Source organism: Vicugna pacos, unplaced genomic scaffold (genome assembly GCF_048564905.1).
Source record: "Vicugna pacos unplaced genomic scaffold, VicPac4 scaffold_19, whole genome shotgun sequence".
Taxonomy (NCBI): Eukaryota; Metazoa; Chordata; class Mammalia; order Artiodactyla; family Camelidae; genus Vicugna; species Vicugna pacos.
The window spans coordinates 71,898,097-71,920,913 of NW_027328740.1; the positions used below are offsets into that span (position 1 = coordinate 71,898,097).

The following is a 22,817-nucleotide window of genomic DNA, read 5'->3' on the forward strand; positions in this document are numbered from 1 at the left end:
TTTCAACTGGCCAATTAATACCTGCCCTGACCCTGACCATAAATATGAACTTTCTCATAGGATCAAACTCAGAAACACAAGCAAAATTTTAACCCAAAAATACAACTTCTCGACTATTAAATTCTTACTCGTGACTTTATTAACGTTACTAGCTGTATTACTTATATCCTGTCTATTTTATAAAATTGTTGTCTGTTACATTTCCCAATGTGTAACTAGGCCCACAAGATGGATGATGGCTAAACATCTTGAAGAAACAGATAAAATTTATAACCCTGAATAAAATAAATATAATAGTGTGATTCTAGGTATGGGAATGAGCAAAGATGGGTAAACACTTCCTGGATCATAATAGAGTAGTAAGACAGGTGATCCAGAGAACTTTTAGTATCAACAGGGCCTGATAAAAAAAACTAACACCTTGAATGGCAACTCAGAAGATTCTTCACCTGAACTAGGAATGAGCCATCCTAGCACCGTGGGACAAAATTGGTCATGAAATGTCTCTCAAAATATTGGTCGAATTTAGGACCAAGGGGGAACACTGTGAATGAAAATACTACAATGTGCATGAAAATACTGCAACCATGTCAGTAAACAAAGAATGCTGAATCCAAATCATCAGCGGCTGCTGCCAACCCCCAGCGAGTTCATGCCTACAGCCCGGCCTCTCAGCCACTCACAGTGGTGCCCTCTGAGCAGACTCAGTGCAAGAAAGGACAGGATACTGGCCCTAGATAGCCAGGTGCTTGCCAAAGGAATGAATTCAATGACCCAAATGTTTGCTTCCCACCATACATAGAAAACCACTAAATACTTGAACTTGAGATATCTGGTTTTCTTTAGATAACAAGCAATATTTTATTGTTCCAATTACCTGATCTTTGTTGTAAAGATTCTATTTATCCTAGCTCCTCCACTACCTCTTGGGAGCAGTCCCTCAGAGTGATCTGAGAGGCTGTCATCCCAGCTCGAGTCCTCCAGCCAAATAAACCAAAGCCCTTAACATTTAGGCTGAACGTTTATTTCAATGACGTTCCAGAATAGACACAACTCATCAATTCTGTAATGGAACACACTGAATCAGGAACCAAAAGCGTGTTTTAGTCCAGAAAATCTCCAGGTTCCTATTTCTTCCTGTCATTATACAATCCCTCCAGAACTCATTACTTTGCTGTCTGCTCCTCTGGCAACCAAACTCAGAGAAGAGACAACTCAGCAGAGCACCATGCTGGGGAGAACACCCCGCAGAAGCACTGCAGGCTGCCTTCCCTCCCGCACGCTCTGCTGACCCTTGGTGTCCCCCGTGGAGACCAGGCAAACACAGCTCTTCCCAACAGCTGCAAAGTCGCACACGTTAAATAAATCATTTTATTTTATATGATATTTTACGTATATACCCATCTCTGAAAACAGCTTTGCCAGAAGCCCAAATCTTCAACATTAATCTGCAAAGGCAAATCAGGTCCCCAAGGGAAAACAAGTCTTAAGACGACGCTAAGGCCTCCAAAGTCCTCTCCACGACCATGAACCAAACTGCCTGCAGGTCTGCAGCTGCAGGACGCTACATGTCTGCTTTTAAAGCAACCCCTTTCTGCCCTCGGGTGCTACAATGCCCTTTTATGCCCTCCCATCACAGGGCAAGAGCAGCCGCTGCAGAACCTTGCAGGGCAGCACTGACAGGACTGGACAAAGGGGATCAGAGTTAAACAAAGCATTCTGATGACACGAGCTTGTCACTGTGTCTCTTTACAGATGTAGATATATATAGAGAGAAGTGGGGTGATATTGCTCAAAGTCACACAGCTAATAAGTGGCAAAGTATATAACTCTGCTCCTCCCTCCTGTGTGACGCCCAACTGGGACAACCACAGGGTTCTCTCGTGGCTGCCTGAACAGTCTTTTCCTATCACTCATGACACACAATAGTGTCTGAACTTAGCCTGCATTTGCAGCATCTTTTCCCTCCAGTTTCTCAGGAACAAGGCTGTTCGGGCCTGTATGAATTCCGGCTTCCTGAAATCTCCGTGCTCAGGCTGGTCTTGCCTGTGCATCCGGCCCGCTGCTCAGAGGCTCTTCCTCCCCTGCAGGAGGACGTTTCTAATCTTCACAGGGACACAACCTCAGGGGAGCTCTCCTCTCGCCCTCAGCATGGCAGGTGTCCCAGGCCTCATCCCGAGCAGCCCCGTTAGGACGGTGTCTGCCCAGCTCTGCTAGTCAGATCAGCAGCCTCAATGCCAGGGATTATACCCAGGTCACACTGCAAACCTACTGCCCGCCTCACAGCCCCCAGCCAGCAGGTCACCTGGAAGTCACAGCAAGTGCCCCACCCAATCCAGAAGTCTCTTCTTTTGCCAGCACCACTGATGAATGGTTTCCAACCTTCGGACAGTTTCGCACAAAACAGCACCTTCTACTGTGAAACGGGTGGTTTTTCTTCTGCGCCTCATCCTTACTGGAAACGTAAAAGGAAACCAAAAGGCCTTTTCTCAACCCTTTTCTGATGAAACCCTCCCACCCACAATACTCATATGCTCAAGAGCTTTGGATCCACATGATTTTCGTTCTCTTAGGCTAAGTGGCTCAAAAAACTAAGGGATTCTTTCTCCTTTGAGGGTATTAGCACTCAGTTTCTCGGCTTTAATCTGTTTTTGTCTCTCTCTTCAGTGACCCTAGCAGTTGCCACCTCTTACTCCCTTCAGCAGCCTCCCTCCCAACTTCAAGTCTAGGAAATCAGCTGTGATGAGGGGCATGGGGGCAGTCACAGAAGATGCAACTAAGGCACAGAGAGGCTACATAATTTGCCCAAGAAATCACCTTGAACCACCAACAGAGTGTGTCACGTCCCTCTGTTTAACTCTAATGCTAAGCAAGTTAACTTTTTGTAGATTATGTTTATAAACAGATGAGGTATGAAAATACATACAAGGACACACATCAACTCTAAGATATTCATTAACTCCACTATTTTGTTTCTATTTATTTTATTTCTATTAAAAAATTAAGAACCCCTGCAGTCAATATAGCAAAATGTTACTGGGTTTTAAATCCAGAATATACAGGGGTTGTGTCATTACTCATTCTTGTATGTATTTTCACAAGACAAAATGATTTGAAAGTCTCTCTCCCCGCCCCCTACTCACTACTGGCTCTCACCAGAGCTCCCAGACCACACATCTAACAGCCTTTCACTTTACCCACAGCTGAACTCATCAGTTTTCCCCCAGAACTCCCTCTGCTGCTTTCCCTCCTCAGAACACAGCAGGACCATTATTTAACTCATTAATCCACCCAGAAACCTGGGCCTTACTCCATCCTACCTTCACAGACAGCATTGATCCTTTCCTCTTTACCATCTAAACATGCCTTCAATCTGTTCGCTTTTACCCACTGACCGTCCCACCGCTCAATTGGAAGCCAACAACACTGCCCACCTGGACTCATGAGTCTCCCAGGTGGCCCCACAGCCACTCTCCCCTACTTGAGACAAATGTGATTGTGTCTCTCCCACGCTTTTGGACTCATTTCAGACCCACTGTTCTTAGAAGAAACTTCAATTTCTTCACCTGGTGAAGGTCCTTGCCATGAAACTGTCAGCTCAGTAAGGGCAGGACACACCCTCGTCCCTCGGCTCCACCATCTGGCAGAGCATCAGCTTGGGAGGATTGAGTTCTTAGCAAACTACTTCACTTATCCATACAAATCCATGGTAGATTAGAAAGATTTTAGATGTTGAGCTCGACTATTAATTTGGGGATTTTGCACTGGCAACCTGCAAGTATATATTCCAATTATTGTGTCTTCTTAAAACCATACCCAGATTAAAGGAGTATTTGTGGAATGTCTTCAGAGTAAAAGGGACTGTACTTTTACAGATTTTATGTTTTAAAATATGAACAACCCGGACAGGGTCAAAAATAGAACCGCCTCACAAGTGACAGAAGACAGGTGAGACGCATATAGCAACAGGTCACAAAGATGGTAAGAGCAAAATTGTTTCTCCAACCCCCAAAACATTCCTCCAAGAACTGAAAACTCAGAAATTTGAAAGTAAAATACTATCATATAAAGAAAGAAAATAAATAATCCTCTTCATCAGGGTTTCTAGACCTGACTGCAGAGTTATTAGCAGGCCATACTGAATCCTAGCACAGAAAAATCAGATGGACTAGTGGTGAGTAAGTTCCAGGAAAATGGCAGTAACTCCTCCACTTGAAAGAGAACACACACTCACTTGTTCAAGGTGATTGTAAACCACATTCTGCAGAAATTCAGAAGATTCAGGCACCGCTTCTAGATGGTGATGACACGGAAGGACGGCTTGGATGCATGCTTCTAACTGAGTCACCGGCATTCTTACACTGCAGGGGGAAATGGAGGCCCTCAGCCAAGAGCACAGTTGTTCCTGTCATGTATCCCAGGCCGTGCCTCGGGGACTCAGTGTACTGTAGCAGTCCGGCCCCAGGTGAGGACCCGCAGCGTGGCCCAAGCAAGCAGGAGGGGCACTGTGCTTGAGAAATCCCATCCCCCATGGGGGCAAGAGGGGCTGGTGGGGTTGTGTGAACCTATAAATGCTCATAGAAATACACCTGCATACATTGAAGTGATAAAATTAAAAGTAGCAGGCTATTTAACAAAATTTCAATTGTCAGTGTTAATTTTACCATTCCATTCCGCTTGTCCCCTGCACTCTGAGACAGGCTTAGGCTCTCTCACACATGCAGCTCTGATGCAATGGTTGTGAAGTTATTTTACTTTGCTGCAAGTGTCTTCGCTCCCAGTGTCACTGTGACTGTCGTCTCTTAACACAGTCAGATATCTTCCTGGATCTCTCCCTGAGTTCCTTGCTCCTGCTTCTCAGATCCTGAGATAAAGAACAGGTGAAGGCACTTGACTGGAAAAGTCAATGTGGACTTGACCAAAGTCCTCAGTGACCCCCTAGGTGAGTGCTGCCCACCCCTTACCTTCGATTCTCAAGGTTCTGCCCAGGGTGACATCCAGCCAGGAGAGAGTCCTGGGCCCTATTAAAAGCTGTGTGGCTTGGGTGCAGGGAAAGCTGCAGGAGCTGGTTCTGTAGCCGGTCCCATCCACACCTCTGCTCCTCTCTCTCCCGAGGCAGCGCTGCCAAGCCCCCAGGCTCCCTGAGCTTCTGTCTTTCTCTTCTACTCTACTTCAAGCCCTTTTCCTCTTCCTTTACTCCCTGATTATCCCTAGCTGGAGTGATTTTTCTATCATAGAATCTGAAAAAATTTCCTGCAGCTGAAAAAGAGGTGCCAGAGGTCAACGCGCATATGGTGGTTCCTGAATAGAGCCCCTGGTTAGGGGGACCCTCACCGACACTCACGGGGCATCAGGCATGTTGCAGGGTCGACCACCACCAACAAGAGTTTGCTGTGACACCAAGGCACGCACAGCATCCCTGCTCACTAAATTGTAGTTGTAGTCCTTTATTAAGAAGCAAAAATAAAAAAATTGCTCATGTTTCTTACTAAAATTATTTATGAGGGAGAAAAAGAAATTGTAATAGAAAGAACAAATTTCACTCCATGTTAGATGTGTTCATTTGGCTTTAATCCTGTACCTTGTTTTCTAGGCTCAGACTTGCTATCTCTGCACCTTTTGTAAAAGAAAGTTGCCTTTAGCCTGAAATATCCAGGAGGGCCTATTCTCCGGGCTCTGACCTTTAAGGATATTTGCTCTTCTACACTTATGTATAGATGGCAAGTTGTAAAATAGTGAATAACCTTTCTTTTTTTTTGGAGGTTTTACAGGGGCACCATAATTTGACCCACATGGACAGCTGCAGGAACAAAGGATTTCAAGGACAAACAATTCATACAGCAAGAAGTTTGCAACAACCAGCCACATCCCTGCCGCTTTTTAGTATAAAAGGAGACTGAATTCTGCCCTGGGGAAGAGAGTTCTACTGGATAACAATATGCCATTTTCTGGGTCTGCCAGCTTTACAAATAAAGTCTCTTTTCCTTACTCCAACATCTCATCTCCCGATTAATCGGCCTGTCATGCAGCAAGCAGAACGAGTTTGGGCTTGGTAACAAATTGACTGCCTTAGAGGTAGTATGTCTCCACTGTTTCCTCATTTCCAGTATTTCACCACCTATCAATTTTATATGCTTTTTAACAACATGAACAAAAAACCTATTACAAGGAATTGATTCCACAGAAATAAAATTATTTCTACTCCTTCAAAACTTTTTTCTTTTCTATTTTATTTTGTTTTGCTTATTGAAAAGAAAATAAATTCAAATCTTTTTATTTCACGTATTTTTATAACTAGATATTGTAAATACTACAAAGATATTTAAATTGCAATAAAAATTGTTCATATATTAGTATAAAGATATATACACAATCAATGCAGATTAGGAAAGGAGTAGATATTTACTAAAAATCCACTGCACATCCAGTCTTTTACAAGCATATCCTGGAATATAAGCTCTATTATCCAGGGTCCCCCACCCCCAATCTCACTGCGGAGTCCCTTAGTAATCAACTACCAAGGCACCAGCATAGAACCATGAGATCACTAGTTTAGGTATAAATGAGAGTATTAGCTCATTCAATTCTAAAACAGAAACCTTAAAATAAATACTGAACTTACTTACAGATAAACAAATTTGGACACAAAAAAGTACAGTTTCTCCCCAAATTCACAAAGATAATAACTGGTAAAGGCAAGATTTGAACTCATCTGCCTTGAATATAAAGCTAAGTTGGAAATCCCCTTCAACTGTGGAGGACCAGCAGCACAGCCTGTCACCCTATCTTTGTTCAGATCTGGCTTTAGACAGCCTGAGACAGCACCCCTTCCTATGGAACTCGAGGGCAAACAATAACAATAAGGATTTTATATTCTGTAGTTTCTTAGGTCTCAATTATATAAAGTGTCAGCAGGTCAGCAGAAAACTCTGGGAAATATGAGTGGGTCCAGAGCTTTTTGCTGATAAGAAACTCAATCTATCAGGACAGAGTGACCTTCCCATGAGAGGCCTCATGGACATAAACTAAAGGCAACTGAGCAATGAAAACTAGCAAGAACATGGAACTCAAGCAAGAAGGATCCCTACCATCCCCTGCCCAGTTGCCTCTTCACCTTTGTGGACAAGACGGCAGAAGGTCCATGTTCTTGTCCAAGTTACAACATCATGGATTCTCACCCATATAATATTACGACTCTATGCTGTCTTAAGTCCTTTCCAACTAAAATATGATGACACCAATATCTCAGCGGAATGTCTATGTCTCCACTTTCTCTCTTCTATTAGGAGACTATATCTATGGCCACAAAGCCGAAATTCAATTAAAAACACCATGCACGAAGCCTGGTGAAAGTCTGTGTAAGAGACATTGTTCTCAAGCTCAGTGAGTGAAAACTCAGAAAAAGTGGTCCTTATCCCTCTGCAAGTGGAAGGTAGCCTGATTGTGTGTGTGTATGTGTGCACACGTGTGTGTGTAAATCAAATACAATGTATTGTGGGATGTGCACAGATTTTTTTTATGTTACTATCATTTCATGAGGATGAGCCAACCTTTAAAGTAATTTGAATCTACTATTCTGAGAGAGTCTCAGGATCTTTTGGTGGAGGATGGGAAAGGGGAAAGGAAAGGAGGAAAGAAGTAAATGAAGCAAAGCTGTAAGTATACTGCTAGGGAAAGGCAAGACATTAATTTTGTTCCTACTTGCATCACACACAAATTAGGGACTGGCTTTCCCACATGTCTTGTCAAGCACTGAGTTGCAGAAGAACAGGTGACAGCCCATTTCTCACTGAGCTTGTGACTGTACGTGGCATCTTATAGACACTAATTATTTAACCTGATCAAACAATCTGGCAGCAGGCTGTAATTCTCCTATTTTGAGAGATAAGAAAACAGGAAGTGAAATAGGGTATATAGCTTGACCAAAGTCAGAGGACAAGTAAACTAAAGAGGATGAATTCAAACTCAGATCTGAATGCAGAGTCTGATCTTCCCACTCCGAGGGCTGGAAATTCCTTAACACACAGGGTCCCCAGCTCCTCTGCTTTGTTCCTGGCACCAAGCATTTCCCATGGCGATATTCTCCAGTTCTCAGACACAGCGCTCTGTGCAGCCAATAACCTCCATTCGACCTTGATCATCTACCTGTCACGCCCACCAGGCTTCACCAGGCAAGAAAGCTGGCTTTCAACTGCATACAAAGCCACCCCTGTTTTATCCTGGACTCTTCAGCGGCTTTTCCAGCGTAAACACAGCCATGAAAGTGCTCACAGTTTGTACATGAGCCACACTACCTCTCTCCATCTCTGTCCCCACCTATACTACTTTGCTATGACCATTTTGAGAATCTTGGAAACAAATTTTTAAAAACAGAAAAGAAAGGATTCTGTAACAAGTACTTAATACTTACAATTTTAAATGAGAAGTTACAAAGTGAGTATTTACAAACCGAATCTGCCTTCCTAGGTGTCAGTTTTAACAGTTAAAATATACAATAGCAAAAAATTCTGACTTAAATAATTAACAAAAACATCAACAATAATCTGGAATAAACTCAAAAACAATGCCCATGTTGTACATGGAGGAAGTACAGGACTGTACTGTGGGGTAAAGTAAGAGGTGTGAAAGTAGAGACATCAACATTTTGTATGCAGGAAAGCAGTTTTGTAAAAATGTACGTTCTCCTAAAGATAATTCAAAAGTACTAAAAAATCCCACGAGAGCACTTCTTTTTTTTTTTAACTTGAAAAATTATATTAGAATTCTTCAGGAATAATAAAGTCATAATACTAACCAAGAAAATTTGGGATCGAAAAGAGAATCAAAAAATCGCACTGTCAGATATTAAATAAATGTTTACAATATGTAAGATATAGTGCTAGTGTAAGAAAGTAAGATTGATAAAAATAAACCATGAGCTCAAAAAGAGACTCTAGTGTACATAAGTATTCTTTACAGGTGGGATTTCAAGTTAAAAAGCAAAGTAGGAATTCAATAATTGTCTTGGGACAATCAGAGAATCCCCTGGAAAAAACAAATTCTATTCCAGTCATAATGACCGCAAGAAAAATTACAGAATGTGATGTGAATATTAGAAAGTACTAATAACAGCGAATATAATTCTTTGCTCATATTAATTCAACTTCTCTTCACTATAACAAGTACCATCATCATCTCCATCTTAGAGATTAAAAAAACCTACAGAAGAAATTTATACCATTATAAGAAAGTATTTCTAAGAATAATATCAGGAATAAAACCCAAAAAGAAGACATTTACAATCTTAAGATTATTTTGGGCCACAACAAAAATGAACCTACTGAACAAAATGAAAGGCAAAATATGACAAGGAAAAGCTCTCTGATACATGTTGATGAAGACAAGGGGTTAATGTTCATAATATACATAGAGCTGTCACAAAGCAACAAGAAGCTGCCTCACTTAAATGTGTGCAAAGGACAAAAGAGATCATTCACTTTTTAAAAGTCAGATGGCTAATGAGTGAAAAATGCTCAATACCTCACTGGTCATCAAGTGCAAATTAAAACAATGAAAAAGTACTTTTGCTCATCATATTGGCACATATTTTTAAAAGATATTCTAGCTAGTGTCCATCTTTGAGAGAACAAACTGTGAGCGATCTTTTGGAGGATGACATGTCAATGGATATGTAAACTCTGAAAAACGTGTGTACACACAGGCTGAACTCCACATTTTGGAATCGTTTCATTTAGAAAAATTCAGTTCAAAAAGATGTACTTATCAGAGCATTTACACAGCACTGTTTACAATGGTGAGAAGAAAAGCTGAAGTGAAATCATATCCAGCGATAGAGAATTGGTTACATAAGTTATTCTACATCTTTTCATGCCCCACAGGAGAAGGAATTTCTTGATTCACTTGAAAGGAGCCTGTGATTTATGTAGTTGTCACATCCAAGGACTAAATTTCCAGAAACCTTAACGAAAATAATACTCATACAAGAACACAGGAATGTTTGTATAAGAAGTATGCCAGTCAAACACCCTTTCTGACAGTGGAAAATGGAGAAAACTTAAGTGTCCACCATCAAGACAATGATGCGGTAAATCACGGTGAGCTGTGGGCACTAAAGTTCCGGTGTTTCGGCGTGGTCCAAGGCCTTGTCCACAGTACGCTCCCACGAAAGGTGTCCTTACACAAGAGACCAAACCTGCATATCAGGAAAACCCTCTACTCTATCTGAAAGGACCGGGTGAGTCTGGAGAGAGAGGACGTCTGTGATATATACCTGAGTGAATAAACCGAGCTGCAGAAAACATATAGTATGGCCTTATTTTTCAATAAAGCATATATACACACACATAGACATAGATTTCTCATATACGTGTATGTATGAGTTTATTTATATGACATAGGCATAAAGGTCATGAAATATATACTCCACATTGTCAGCAGTTTTTACTCTCAGGAAAAAAGGGGAAGGGATGTAGGGGACTTTCGGTACCACAACAGATCTCTTTTCAGAATTTCAGTTAAGTATACTTGGAATTTAAAAGTTTATTTAAGTCCAAAGTAAAATGGACGAGGACTCCACAAGACAGAATGCTATACTAGTCATTAAAAATCATGCCAGGGGAGATAGAATATTGTAGAAAAATGTGTAATAAGCCGAATGGAAAATGGAGGTCTCCACACAGTATACAGGCACACATTGCTCGCTGGTTTTTATGACAGAGGTAATACACACTGATGAAAAGAACAGAAAATAGATGTTAATGTGTTAATTATTATCTCTGAGTACTGGCACCAGGATAGATCCATTTGACCCTTTTTTCATACATTTATATTAAATACACACTATTTTTCATCTGAAAAATGCATTTTTAGATGTCTAGTACCACACATTGGAAAATTACACGAGTACTTACAGAAACAAATAACTAGGAGACACCGCAGCAGCGTCACAAAGTGTAGAAAGGGCGATCCTGAATAACACCGCGCAGTTACATAAGGACCCACAAAGTGAGAGCACCTGCTGTAACAGGGCGCGGCCCCCTTCCATTTGTCAGATGTGTCTTCAGGGCTGAGGCAGTTCTGAGCACGGCCAGTGTCAGTGCTGGTGTCTGGATGGATGCCACTGGAGGTGAGGGCACCTGCAAGCCGAGAGGAAGAACAGAAATCATCCTCTGCTTTTTCTGTCTTGTTTCTTTGTTACTTTTAAAGAGAGGCGGAAATAAGATAAACTGGATCTTTCCTACTGAAATTTCAGTAATGAAACCATTTTTAAAGTGATCACAACTTATATTCTGCCTATGACTGTCTTTTCAACAAAGCATCATATTTATAAAATGTTAATTAACTCAGTTAATTAACTCCCTGTTGAAACATTCTAGTAAAGAGCATGAACTGCAGTATGTAAAAGAACCACACCTGCAGTGACTAGCTCAGCTGTCTTGACGGCAGTGCAGTCAGCCCCCACCATCCCGTGGCCCTGAGCTCCTGATGCTGGTAAGAGAGCGCGCTGCTGCCTCAGATGGAAAGAAAAGGTGAAAGCATTTTCTGAAATCTACAGCACTGACAAAACATAACTGATAAATCCCAGGCTCCTTTGAGGCTGTCATTTTCCGTTTCTGGCCAACACCCGTCAATGAGCAGAACCACCCCATTCCCGAGTCATGGGACTCACGTGGGCAGAAGTTTTGGAGAAATTTCCAGGTATAGAATGTAAACCAACTATACATAAAACTCTGAAAAAGAAAAGATGCAATAATCTGATTTTGGAAGACACTAAAATATTCTCCTAAGCCTTAGTACTTGGAAAGGCTGGGCTTCTACTAAGCCACTTATTTATTTCACAGCCAATGAGCATCTCCCACAAACCCTGTTTCCCTGTGTCTGCTGGGAGCTTCAGGCACATTGATGTTGTCTATCTTATAAGTCACAAGGCAGAGGCGTGTGTCTCACGCTGGCAACTCTCACACAGGCTCAACTCCTAGCCTCACTGTATGAACTTGGCCCCATTTTCTCACCTGTTTATTTGGTACCTGTTCTTCTGTAAGCTGCCTGAAATGCTTATTGAAACAAGTCAGAAGAATGAGTGGGTAGAGAAATGGACAGATGGACAGGTGAGAGATGGGCAGAAAAACAGAGAGTCTCCAAGAGAAGGGGAGCAATCAAAATTACCTATGCAAAACCCTCTTCTAGTCAGGGAAGGAAACCACCACGGAGAAGTGTGAAGAGGCAGGTTGCTTAGGACTGTTTCCTGGATTCCATGAAAAGTCACACCAAGAGATGAGAGGGTAGAACTATAAATAATAAAAGAAAAAATCATGCATGTTTGAAAAATATATCTACATTATGTACTTTCTAAAGAATAGAGTCAAATTAGCAAGGCCCAATAACACAATCCTTGGGTATATACAGAAGTGAGAATCCCATCTCCAATCTGCAAGGCATCCCTTTGGAGCACTGAGAGTCTACACGGTGCAGTCATAAAGCCATCACCGCAAAAGCGATGCTATCCTGCACTTACGAGGAAAGAGCAGCTGTGCTCGGTCTGCCTACACGTGTCTTTTACACCCCTCAGCACCTCTACGGGGGAGGGACGCCTAGCGAGCCCCATCTCTGCAGGACAGAAAACAAGTCCAAGAGAGGCTAAGCCGACCTACCAATTCTCCATCTCACAGGACTTGTCACTCCAGACCAGGACTCGAACTCGGACCCACGTTTGTAACCACAGTACTACCGTATTTTATGTGCTTTTTGTGTGTATAATACATTTGTTTCTGGCATGAAAGGGTATTTAATAAATGATCGGTTGTCTTGTCTATCTCATTAGTTCACAATCTTTATATTTTTGAATTGTACTCTTCCCCTGGAGAAAGGAACGGAAAGAGCGGGGGTCAGAATGAGGTGGGGCTCCATTCTTTATCTGTTGCCTCATCTCATCCAAGTCCCCAAACAGGGAGAAAGAGCAAATGTTCTCTTCATCATTTAAAGAGAGGGCTCCAGTGATGGTGACTTACTCAACCCCAAAACCAAGTCTGGGGGAAGGGCACATGCAGCAACGAGAGCAGTATCACCTGTAGGAAGGCAAAAAGAGCTCAGGGGATGGCTCAATGGGTCAGCCTGATTTCATTTCAATCGATAATACAATAGCACACTCTAAAAAAACTAGAATGCAATGGATTTCCTCTTTCTTGACATCTAGCAAGTTTCCACATCTCACATGTAACATTATCACGAACTAGTGAAAGGAAGAGTCCACAGACAAGGAAAATCAATGCCACAGGCAGGCTGAAACACAGGCTGGAGGAAAGGAAGGGAAAGGGCATAGTAAAGAAGAGGGGAAATTCTGGGAAAAAGACATCATCACAAGGACTCTCAAGCATCATCCAGCAATCATATAATCATTCTTTCAAGAGAGAGTTACTTAGGTCCTATTTTGTGCAACATTGTACAGTGGGCGAAGCAAGAGCACAGCGTCCATGGTGGCAGCAAGCTGCGGAGCTCCAATACACTTCTGATCCCGGTACCTTGCACACTTGTCCTCAGTATAAAGGCAAAATATATAGTAAAATAATCCAATGTAAACTCTATGCAATGCTGAAAAAAATTAAAGAATACCTAAATACCTGGACAGACACACCACGCACATTCCTGAATCAAATGACAGCATTCTTGGGATGGCAGTGCTCCCCAGAGCGATCCATATATTCAACGTGGACTCGATCACAATCCCAGTGGGTTCCTCTGCAGAAACTGACTATCTGCTGCTACAATTCATATGGGAATTCGAGGATCTCAGTAACCAAACCGTACTTGAAATAGAAGAACAGTTTGAGAGGACTTGTAATTCTCAATTTCAAACCTTACAACTGTATCTCCAGGTGAGATTAGAGGCCATTTTTAAGTTATAATTGTGTTTATCCTTATTTTCTAAATTCTGTACAACGAATATACCTGTTAGAATAAGAAATTTAAAAAGTAAGGTATCTTTTAAAACATGCAAACCTATTCATTCATTGGGAAAAAAATATTTTGACTATAAAGAAGTAAACAAATATCTAGTGAAAAAGGACTATTTAAAAACAAGAGTGCATTTACATTTTTTGTAAATTGGAAACTGAAAAGCACAAACACATCAAGTTTCTAGGGAGAGTGTTGCAACATATTAATTGTTATTTCCAAAATTCTAATTGAACAATGAAAACTCAAGAAAGAGAAAATCTTGATTGACAGCCAACTGCAAACACATGGAGAGCAAAGGCCTAGAAATCACAGTTCCTTTAACTCTGCTACTAACTCAATAGGAGAGGAAATTCCTCAGTGAGGGGACAGTGGAATCCCATGCATAAGACAGGATACACAGTACAAACTGCACTAGAATTGGGGGTGATTTCCATAGAAGAATTCTAAAGTTACAACATTGATGAAAAACTATAAAAACACTGACAGACAGATTAAAACACACAGTCATATATATTATATAAAAACATATGAAGTCTGCCCCCATGTTGCATAGAAATACAAACATATTTGTTCATTTATGGGCACTGATTACTTTATCCCAGGTAGAATATTTCAACTAAAATAGATAATCAATAATACACTCCTCTTGTCAAAACTAGTTGATAAGTTACTCTGCTATGTATGCATAATGTGTCTAAGATAGATTTAAAATTAGTGAAAAAGATTATTGTATGGTTTCTTGAACCCTTCTCAAGACACCAAGCTTAATTTTAAAATAAATCTGAGCAGTATTTCTATATGATCTTTTCCCTTGTGAAATGAACAACACAGTCTGTTGTCAAAATTCTTTCCTTACAATGATTCACGAGCACCGTATACTCACAAAACTGCTGGACAGCAAGGCACTATCCAGACACTGTGACAAATCAAATGAAACACAAGGAAGACAGTGACCCTATTCTGCAGGGCTTATAATCTGTTCCAACACCGGGTTTTTATTTGATTTGTTTGATTGGTTAGAAAAATAAAATCACTCAAGTACATTCTTCTTTGAGCATTATGTAAATCATGACTCTCTTTTTAGTGTCATGAGCAGGAAAGACTTGAGTATGAATTGATTAGATCAACTAGGCACAATCATCGCTGGAGCCTGTGTAATAAATAAGTACATGAGATCTAAAATAAACCTACACAGATCTCTGCAAGGAAAATGAAGAGGTGAGTTCCCCAATGAGAAAACAAACAATCAAGAAATCAAAAAAGGAAAACTTTTTCATTAATGATTCCAGGCAGTAGTGGAGCATGGTGGTGAAGATCACAAATGCTGGGGACAAACATGAGGGTCTGAAATCCCACAGCACTGGGTAGCTGTGACACTGATATTTCAGTGAAATTTTCTGCACCTCAGTCTCCTATCCATAGACTGGGGACAGCCACAGCACCCATCTCCTAGAACAGTCTTAAGAATTAAGTTATTTTTTATATAAAAGTTTAAATAAAATACCTCAGATTTTAAATATTACCCCAAAAGCTCAAGGAACAAAGAAAACAGTGATAAATTGGAGTTCATCAAATGTTAAAAATTTGCTTCAAAGGACACCATCCAGAAGGTGAAAAAACATCTGAGAGGAGAAATTTTTTTCAAATTATTTATCTGATTAAGTATTTGTATCTTCAAATAAAAGAAAAAACTCCTACAACTCAACAAGAAAAAGAGAACTCAATTAAAATGTGTATAAAGTATCTGAAAATGTATTTTTCAAAGAAAATATACAAATGGCCAATAAGCACAATCAAACGATGTTCAATATCATTAGCTGTAAAAGAAATCAAGTCAAAACCACTAGGAGAAACCGCTTCACACTTACTACAATAGGTTATAATAAAAAAAAATGTGTAACAAGCACTAATGAAGACACAGAGGAAGCGGAGCGCGCAGCCCTTGCTTTTGAGGATGTAACACAGGGTGGCCACTTTAGAAAACAGCCTGGCAGGTCCTCAGAGAGTTGAACATTTGGTTTATGAATGACCCAGCATTTCTGCTCTCCGGTCACACAAGTAAGAGAACTGAAAACAAATGTCCACATAAAAATTCCTACAGGAGTATTCACGGCGCCATTACTCTTCACAAACAAAAAGCAGACACAACACAAACGACTATCACCTGATGAATGGGTAAACAGTAGGGCCCAGATATACAGTAGAATATAATTCAGCAATAGCAAAGCATAGAGTACTGACCCAGGCCACAACCTGGAAATACATTGAAAAAGTTACTCAGTGTGAAAGAAGTCAGTCACAATAGACAGTTCCATTTACATGAAATAACTTGTTTTACATGAAATGTCCAGCACAGGCAAATCCATAGAGAGAGAACAATGGCTGCCTGGGGCTGGGGGAGGATGAGGAAGATGGGAATGACTGCTTGTGCATACAGGGCTTCCTGTTGGGGGATGAAAATATTCTAAGATTGACTGCGATGCACAATTCTGGGCTTTGAGTAAAAACCGCTGCACATTTTAATGGGTGAATTGTATTAAAACTGTTAAGGACAAAAGCACCTAGGGCCAGAACCTTCAAATAGTAAATGCAAATTGCTAACTTTTATTACAGGAAGAAGAAACTGCCCTCAGCATGAAAGCAGGAGATCGGCAAATATGGGTTAACAGAATTGGACAAGAGCATTTCACTTGAAAGAGTTGCTGAGTGTACACGAAATATTCAGAAATAGGAAAATCAGCTTGACATCACGAAGAAGCATTCTGCTTCAAATGCAGATCAAGGATTCGGCAAGCCCAGCTGCTAGAAATAACCAGAGAAGAAACCTGGTTCTTACAACAAGCACCAGAGCCAACAAGGAAATGGTGGTGAGGAAAGCAGGCAGCCAAAAATCTGGAACAGTTTGCTACAAATAATTTCTCCACTGAAAATTCAAAAATAAAATGAAAGTGATGCAATGCTGAGCTGGCCTCACGTTAAAGGGCTTCCTCTGCTGCTCGACAGTTCTGTAACCCCGAATGAGAGACTCAGGAGAATCAGCATGGCTCCTGGCAGTCCCCAAGTGACTGCCCTCCAGCACGTTTACCACCATCACATCTGCCAGGGTTGTATTGCAGAGAAGAGACCAACTTCTAAAAGGCACAGGAAATGTTTACCAGGGAAGAAAAGGCTGCTGTCAGTCCTGGGACAGAGGCAGTGTGAGCAGAGGCCAGAAGGCTGCAGGTGAACTGGAGCAGACCTGGGGCAGGAAGGGACCACGGAAGAGCAGATCTCAATTTTCTACTCTCTCTCCCTCGGGTAGGAGAGATAAAGCCTGCATCCTTCTCACCTGGAACTGTGGGTTCTGGCTGGCAGAAGTCTTACGTACAGGGAATGAATACTCAAGACTCTGTGGAAAAAGTCACGAAAGAGAGAGGGCGTAGGGACCCAACTCCACGAGCCTCTCAAATGATCCCATATTTATTGTGTATAATCAAAGGAAAACGTCATTAACAGTTGTGTGATAGTAAGCAGGAACTTGGGGAAAGAAGGATGAGACAGAGATTGTAGAATCCACCATGAGTACAAAGGCTTAGTGTATCTTTAGGTAAGTCATGGGGTGAGGGGAATAAGATACATCCTTTAGACATGTGAATTACAAAGCAGACCACCAGACCAGCTAGGTCCTTGCTTGGGGGATAATAGAGTATCTAACTGCACACAAGCCCAGCCTTTATAGCTGTGGGCCTGGGTCATTGCTTTGCGATGAGCAGAGTGCTATCTAAAACATCATCTACGCAAGCAAAGCATTATCTCTGCTTTTTAAGGCAAGGAGACAGGAGTGAGGATGCACAGGCACTTGCTTGCAAAGCAGTTACTAAGCATACGTTTTCTTCTTAAATTTGACAGGCGGCTGGGATCTGTTACAATTTGTTAACCCAATCATGGGCTCCCACATGGAACCATTATGGAGGACACCCTAAGGTGACAAATCCTGGCTCTGGGTCTTTTCCTGCCAGCTTCAGCCACTCTAGCAGAGTCTAGGCACATTCCTGAATAATGATCATACAGAACCACCCACACTGTTAACTCCTGGTGCTTGAAACTTAATTTTAGCTCTACACAACTTAACGTAGAAAAGTTTCAGAAATAAAAGATATTATATTTACTTTATATCTCATCATAGGACTGATTTTTCTGATTGCTCTAAGCTGCTTCTTCTTGGTAAAGCACCTAATTCTGCAGGTGAATTCAGTACTTTCTTTGGGCATAACTAGCCAGTTTGGGCTCGCTAACTTCTATTGGTCAAATACCGATACACTTAATTGATTTCATTGTTCATCAATTTCAGCTGGGAGCAGAGGGAGTGTCACTCTGTTCCTCAGCCCACCCTCAACCCTTATCATCAGCAACTCAGGCCTCCGGAAACCAAAAAAAGCTTTTGTTTCCCTTCTACAGTTTCAACAAACCCAACAGGATACATAAGCCTGGAGAAAGAATTCAACACAAATGTTAAAACAAAAATCAATAAACCTGAAGCAACTCCATCTCCGAATCATGATACACAATGACATGAGATTAAGTGTGTCAGGCCCAAAGCATGGGTGAGCCTGACCACCTGATTTCTATTCTTCAAAGGAAGGAAAGTTTTCCTATTTTTTATTATCACTCTGTCATTGTTTCTGATTAAGCCAAAAACTAGTTTATGAAATAATTAAGCATTGAAATAACAGATTTTTGTTGTATCAATTACAGAAGGCATTCAGAGGTGTTAGGAAAAACCACCTCTGTAAAAAATGCAAAATTTCTTCCACTGTGAAGAACACGTATACAAAATGCAACAGAGAATTCAAGCTCTTGTGGAGAGGAGCAAAAGCCACAGAATCAAAGCAAAGTCATTACTATGAGTCAACTCAAAATTCACTGGACAATCATGTTCAATGCATTCAATGAAATTTAAAGGCATGCTGCAAACCATACACTTAATGATCTGCAGGCTAGAGGAAGAATTTCTCTCTTTAACAGACAAGAGTAATCAATAGGGTGCCCCACCAAACAAGGACCAAAGAACAATCAGGTTTTTAACAGTTCTGATATATCAGCATTTTCTAAAGATCAAAATCCAGAAATTTTAAACATTGATTCACACCACAATGAAACAAGCACTTAAAAAAAAAGAAAAGAAAATAAGCACATAGAACATGTACATAGATCAATGAGAATTTCTTGAGACGCTGGAAGAAACAGGCTATAGTCTTTTACTTGAGAAATAAAACTACTTTTAAAGATAAATGCTAAAACACATTTCATCATTCATGTTGCCTTGAAAAATCTGAGGCACTTGTATCTGATTAGAAAAGCAATTCTGAGTAATAGTGTGTTACAATTCAGAGCCAGTTTGCTTTAGAAGAAAAGAGAAAAGAAAAGCTACCGTTTCTCATATACTGCACAAAGTGTGAAGTGTCTCCCTGCCTCTTTCTCCTCCCGTTTTCTAAGCTCATGCTTCCCAACCCTTCTGAAACAAGTATGAGAACCTCTTATTCCCGCCAATATGCCAAATGACAAAAGAAAATCAATTTATTTGTGTAAGTATATGCTTAAACCTTGAACTGGAAGAGAAAGATATCAGAAGTCTATATGGAACTTATTTCTACATTCCTGAAATCACACACACAAACGTTCACACAGACACAGACACAGACACATACCCCCTGGATTACTGGGAAATTCACAAGCTTAGGATTTCCATCTTCTAGAAGATAACTTTGTAGTTAGTTTAAAATACAAAACTGTCAGCTTTGGAAAGCCTTGATCACCTGCTAAACCATCCAAATATCAAAGAGACCCAATTAGCCTTCTCGGTAGAATGTAATTTCCCATGATGGCAAAACATACCCTAAAAAGTCCTTGATCTAAGTCTCGTGTTTATCACTAGCTATGATCGTTTTTAAGCACATTAACAGATTCAGAAACTTATGTCTCAACAGCATTTATTCTTATTGAAATAGTATACGTGTTCATTTGCCTATACAGAGACCAGGTCCCATGATGGAGTTTAAGAGCTATTTTGTGTATTGCAATATTTATTTTTAAGTGCAGAAAAGGAGGGTGGGTATTACTCAGTTGTAGAGCACCTGCATAGCATGCACAATGTCCTGGCTTCAGTCCCCAGTACCTCAAAAAAAAAATAAATAAAATAAGGGCATATTTAAAAATGAGTAAAGTTATAAAAAAATGCAGACTAAAAACCACTGCAATCTAGGAGACACAATTACAATAAAAAAAACAAGAGTTTCTATCAATTATTGGCTATTTGCCAATCGCAGAGACAACCAGAAATCACACCTGATAACCATCACGTGTGATTCTCAGCAACCCTACTAAGTAGACACGGATGGGAAACCAGGCTCTGCAGATGAGGAGACGGAGCTCAGAGGAGCCGGGGACGCTGACCGTCCTGCTTCCCGTGACACCACATCAGCCCAGGGCAAGCGCTGACGGAGCTGCAATGAGGGGACACCCAGCTGCATGGAACCTTGGGGCACTGGGGAGTCCCAGAAAACACTAAAAACTGTTCAGTGAAAAACCAGCTCAAATATAATACACTGTGCCACATTCTTTAAACAGGGAACATGAGTGAGACCTTTTTGATGCCTCCGTGTCCTTTCTGCCATCGTCAGTTACTTGCCCTCACAGCGTGACCAGTGATGAACTGGACCCCATATGAAGCGCACTCAGATGGCAGAGCATTTGAAGCTGTTTTATGAAGTTTGTAAGACTCTGTCTGTGCCTCACACAGGCGGTCATCCATCACTTCTCACCGGTGTGGATGTACCACCTGAAATCACTCCTTTCTGCTTTTTAAAATCCCTTCATCTACTCCAGACTTTTCAATAGCAAAGAAGCAGCTAAACCACAGACAGTGGACAGCTTTTCACCAAATTTCTTGAACAGCCCATCGGACTACCTGGAAGCCCTTTACTTTTATTAAACCCACTTCCAGGTACTTCATCATTTTCGGATTGGTGGACTTGGCCTCTGACTGAGCTACTCAGAGAGCTCCCAGCCTCACATCCGTGAGAGGACCCTGCTGTTGGGAGAAATCAGTGAGAAAGGCGTACATCCCCCAGTCATGTCTGCATGGCTAGAAGTGCCACAACGTGCTAAAAATTTATACCATCATAACCCCTGGGCTCCCATGGACTGGTTTCACATTAACCAAACTCATGAGACACTGATGCAAGAAAACCAGAAATTTAACTTATTAATGTAACAGAAGATGTGAAACTATGAACCAGACTGCAATATCAGAGTTCAACCATGAGTATATGTTCTCCTCCACGGCCCAAACACGGGCAGGCAGTCACATGGCAAGTGTGGACAGAAGCAGAGCAGGAAGGATTTCTAGATGAATTCAATGGACTAAATTTCTGTTATACCAACAGATCTGCTGCCTGGAAAACAATTAATTCTAATCACGGTGCACTCTTCGTGGACAGTTGCCGAGACACGACTGTGAGCACCTGTGTAACTCTCCTTTCCCTGTCCTTTCTGGGCTAATTGATGCACAGACGTACAGAAATCGAGGGATGCAGATACATCTAAACACCCAAAGCCCATTCTGGGAGCCACAATACCATACAGCCAGGGTTAAAATACTTGCTCTGCCACTTACTAGTTCTGTGACCTTGGTCAACTTACCCTCTGTGTGCCTCAATTTCCACACTGTGAAACTGGGATAACAATCAAACCTTCCTTACTCGCTTGTTGAGAAGATTGAAGGATTCATTTCTGTAAAACGCTCAGAAAAGAATGTAGCACATTTTGGGTGCTCAACAAATGTCAAATTAATATTACAGTGGTTTACAAGTCTCCTTCCTAATCATCTTCTGTGTTTCCTGGCTAGACTAATACCCAAAGGAAATTCTTATTTCTCCTTTTATAAACTCATGGGATGAACCCTTCTGTTCCATCCCACCACCTGTTTAAACTGATGGAAGGGATACCTCCTCCCCACTCCTCTGGGCCATGCAGAGTGCTACTCCCTTCACAGCCCTGACCCCTGGCCCACAGCTAGCCCTCCTCACATTAACAGATTGAGTTGTGATTCCGGGGAGACAAGCAGGGCATGTGAAACCCTTCCTTTCCCTCCAGTGTTGACTACCCTAGGGAAGCACCCTGGATGCTCAGCTCCATTGCAGAACAGCCCTGTGCATGATGGGGCTCATTCTCTCAAGGGAAGGCTTGCTGTGGCCCAGAGATACCTGGGACAGGGTGAGTCTCTACTTCTGGGACACAGTATCATGACACTCATTTATCCACAGCCCTGAAGTTCATGGAGAATGTGGCTTCATCAGTAACAAAGAAGACATTTATCGCCTGCCTACTCTTTTGTGTCATCTCTCAGTTGGCTGCTGGAGACAACATGTGTATAAGTATTGGTTCCCCTTAGGCCCCAACATATATGAAGTAACAAAAATTTCTGTGGCTTAACGTTGGTCCAGGGCGACTGTGTAACAGTTCTGACTCTGCTGATGCTAAATTATGGGTGTAGGAATTATGGAACGTCCTCAAATATCTTTCATCATAAAATCAGCTTTTCTTATTTTCTTGTTTCTTTGTAATTACCAAAGACTATAAAATGATGGCTGCACACAAAACAGCAGCTAAAGTTTATGAGCTCTCTTGACATACCCACTGTGGTAAACATGTTACATAATTACTAATTCTCACAATTCTACAAAGCAGATATGAGTGTCCCCTTCTCACAGACGAGGGGAAAACTCAGAACGAGCTGACTCAGGATCACATGGTTCAGTGTCAGCACGTGCAGGCAAACCCAAGTCAAGAAACTACACCCCATCATATATGTACCAAATCAACTC

The 22,817-nt window shown here is 41.3% G+C and overlaps 1 protein-coding gene across 1 annotated transcript in view; it reads right to left on the bottom strand.

Annotated features, from left to right (window-relative positions):
- Positions 1-22,817, bottom strand: part of LOC140693514 (uncharacterized) — a 62,974-nt gene that overhangs the window by 27,327 nt on the left and 12,830 nt on the right. The window contains exons 2-7 of the mRNA XM_072957334.1: positions 13,617-13,802; positions 12,651-12,856; positions 12,166-12,287; positions 11,669-11,729; positions 11,413-11,510; positions 11,015-11,135 (exon numbers count right to left, since the gene is read on the bottom strand). Of these exons, the coding sequence (XP_072813435.1) occupies positions 11,015-11,135; positions 11,413-11,464 (173 nt within the window). The 5' untranslated portion in view covers positions 11,465-11,510; positions 11,669-11,729; positions 12,166-12,287; positions 12,651-12,856; positions 13,617-13,802. The remainder of the gene's footprint in view (positions 1-11,014; positions 11,136-11,412; positions 11,511-11,668; positions 11,730-12,165; positions 12,288-12,650; positions 12,857-13,616; positions 13,803-22,817) is intronic.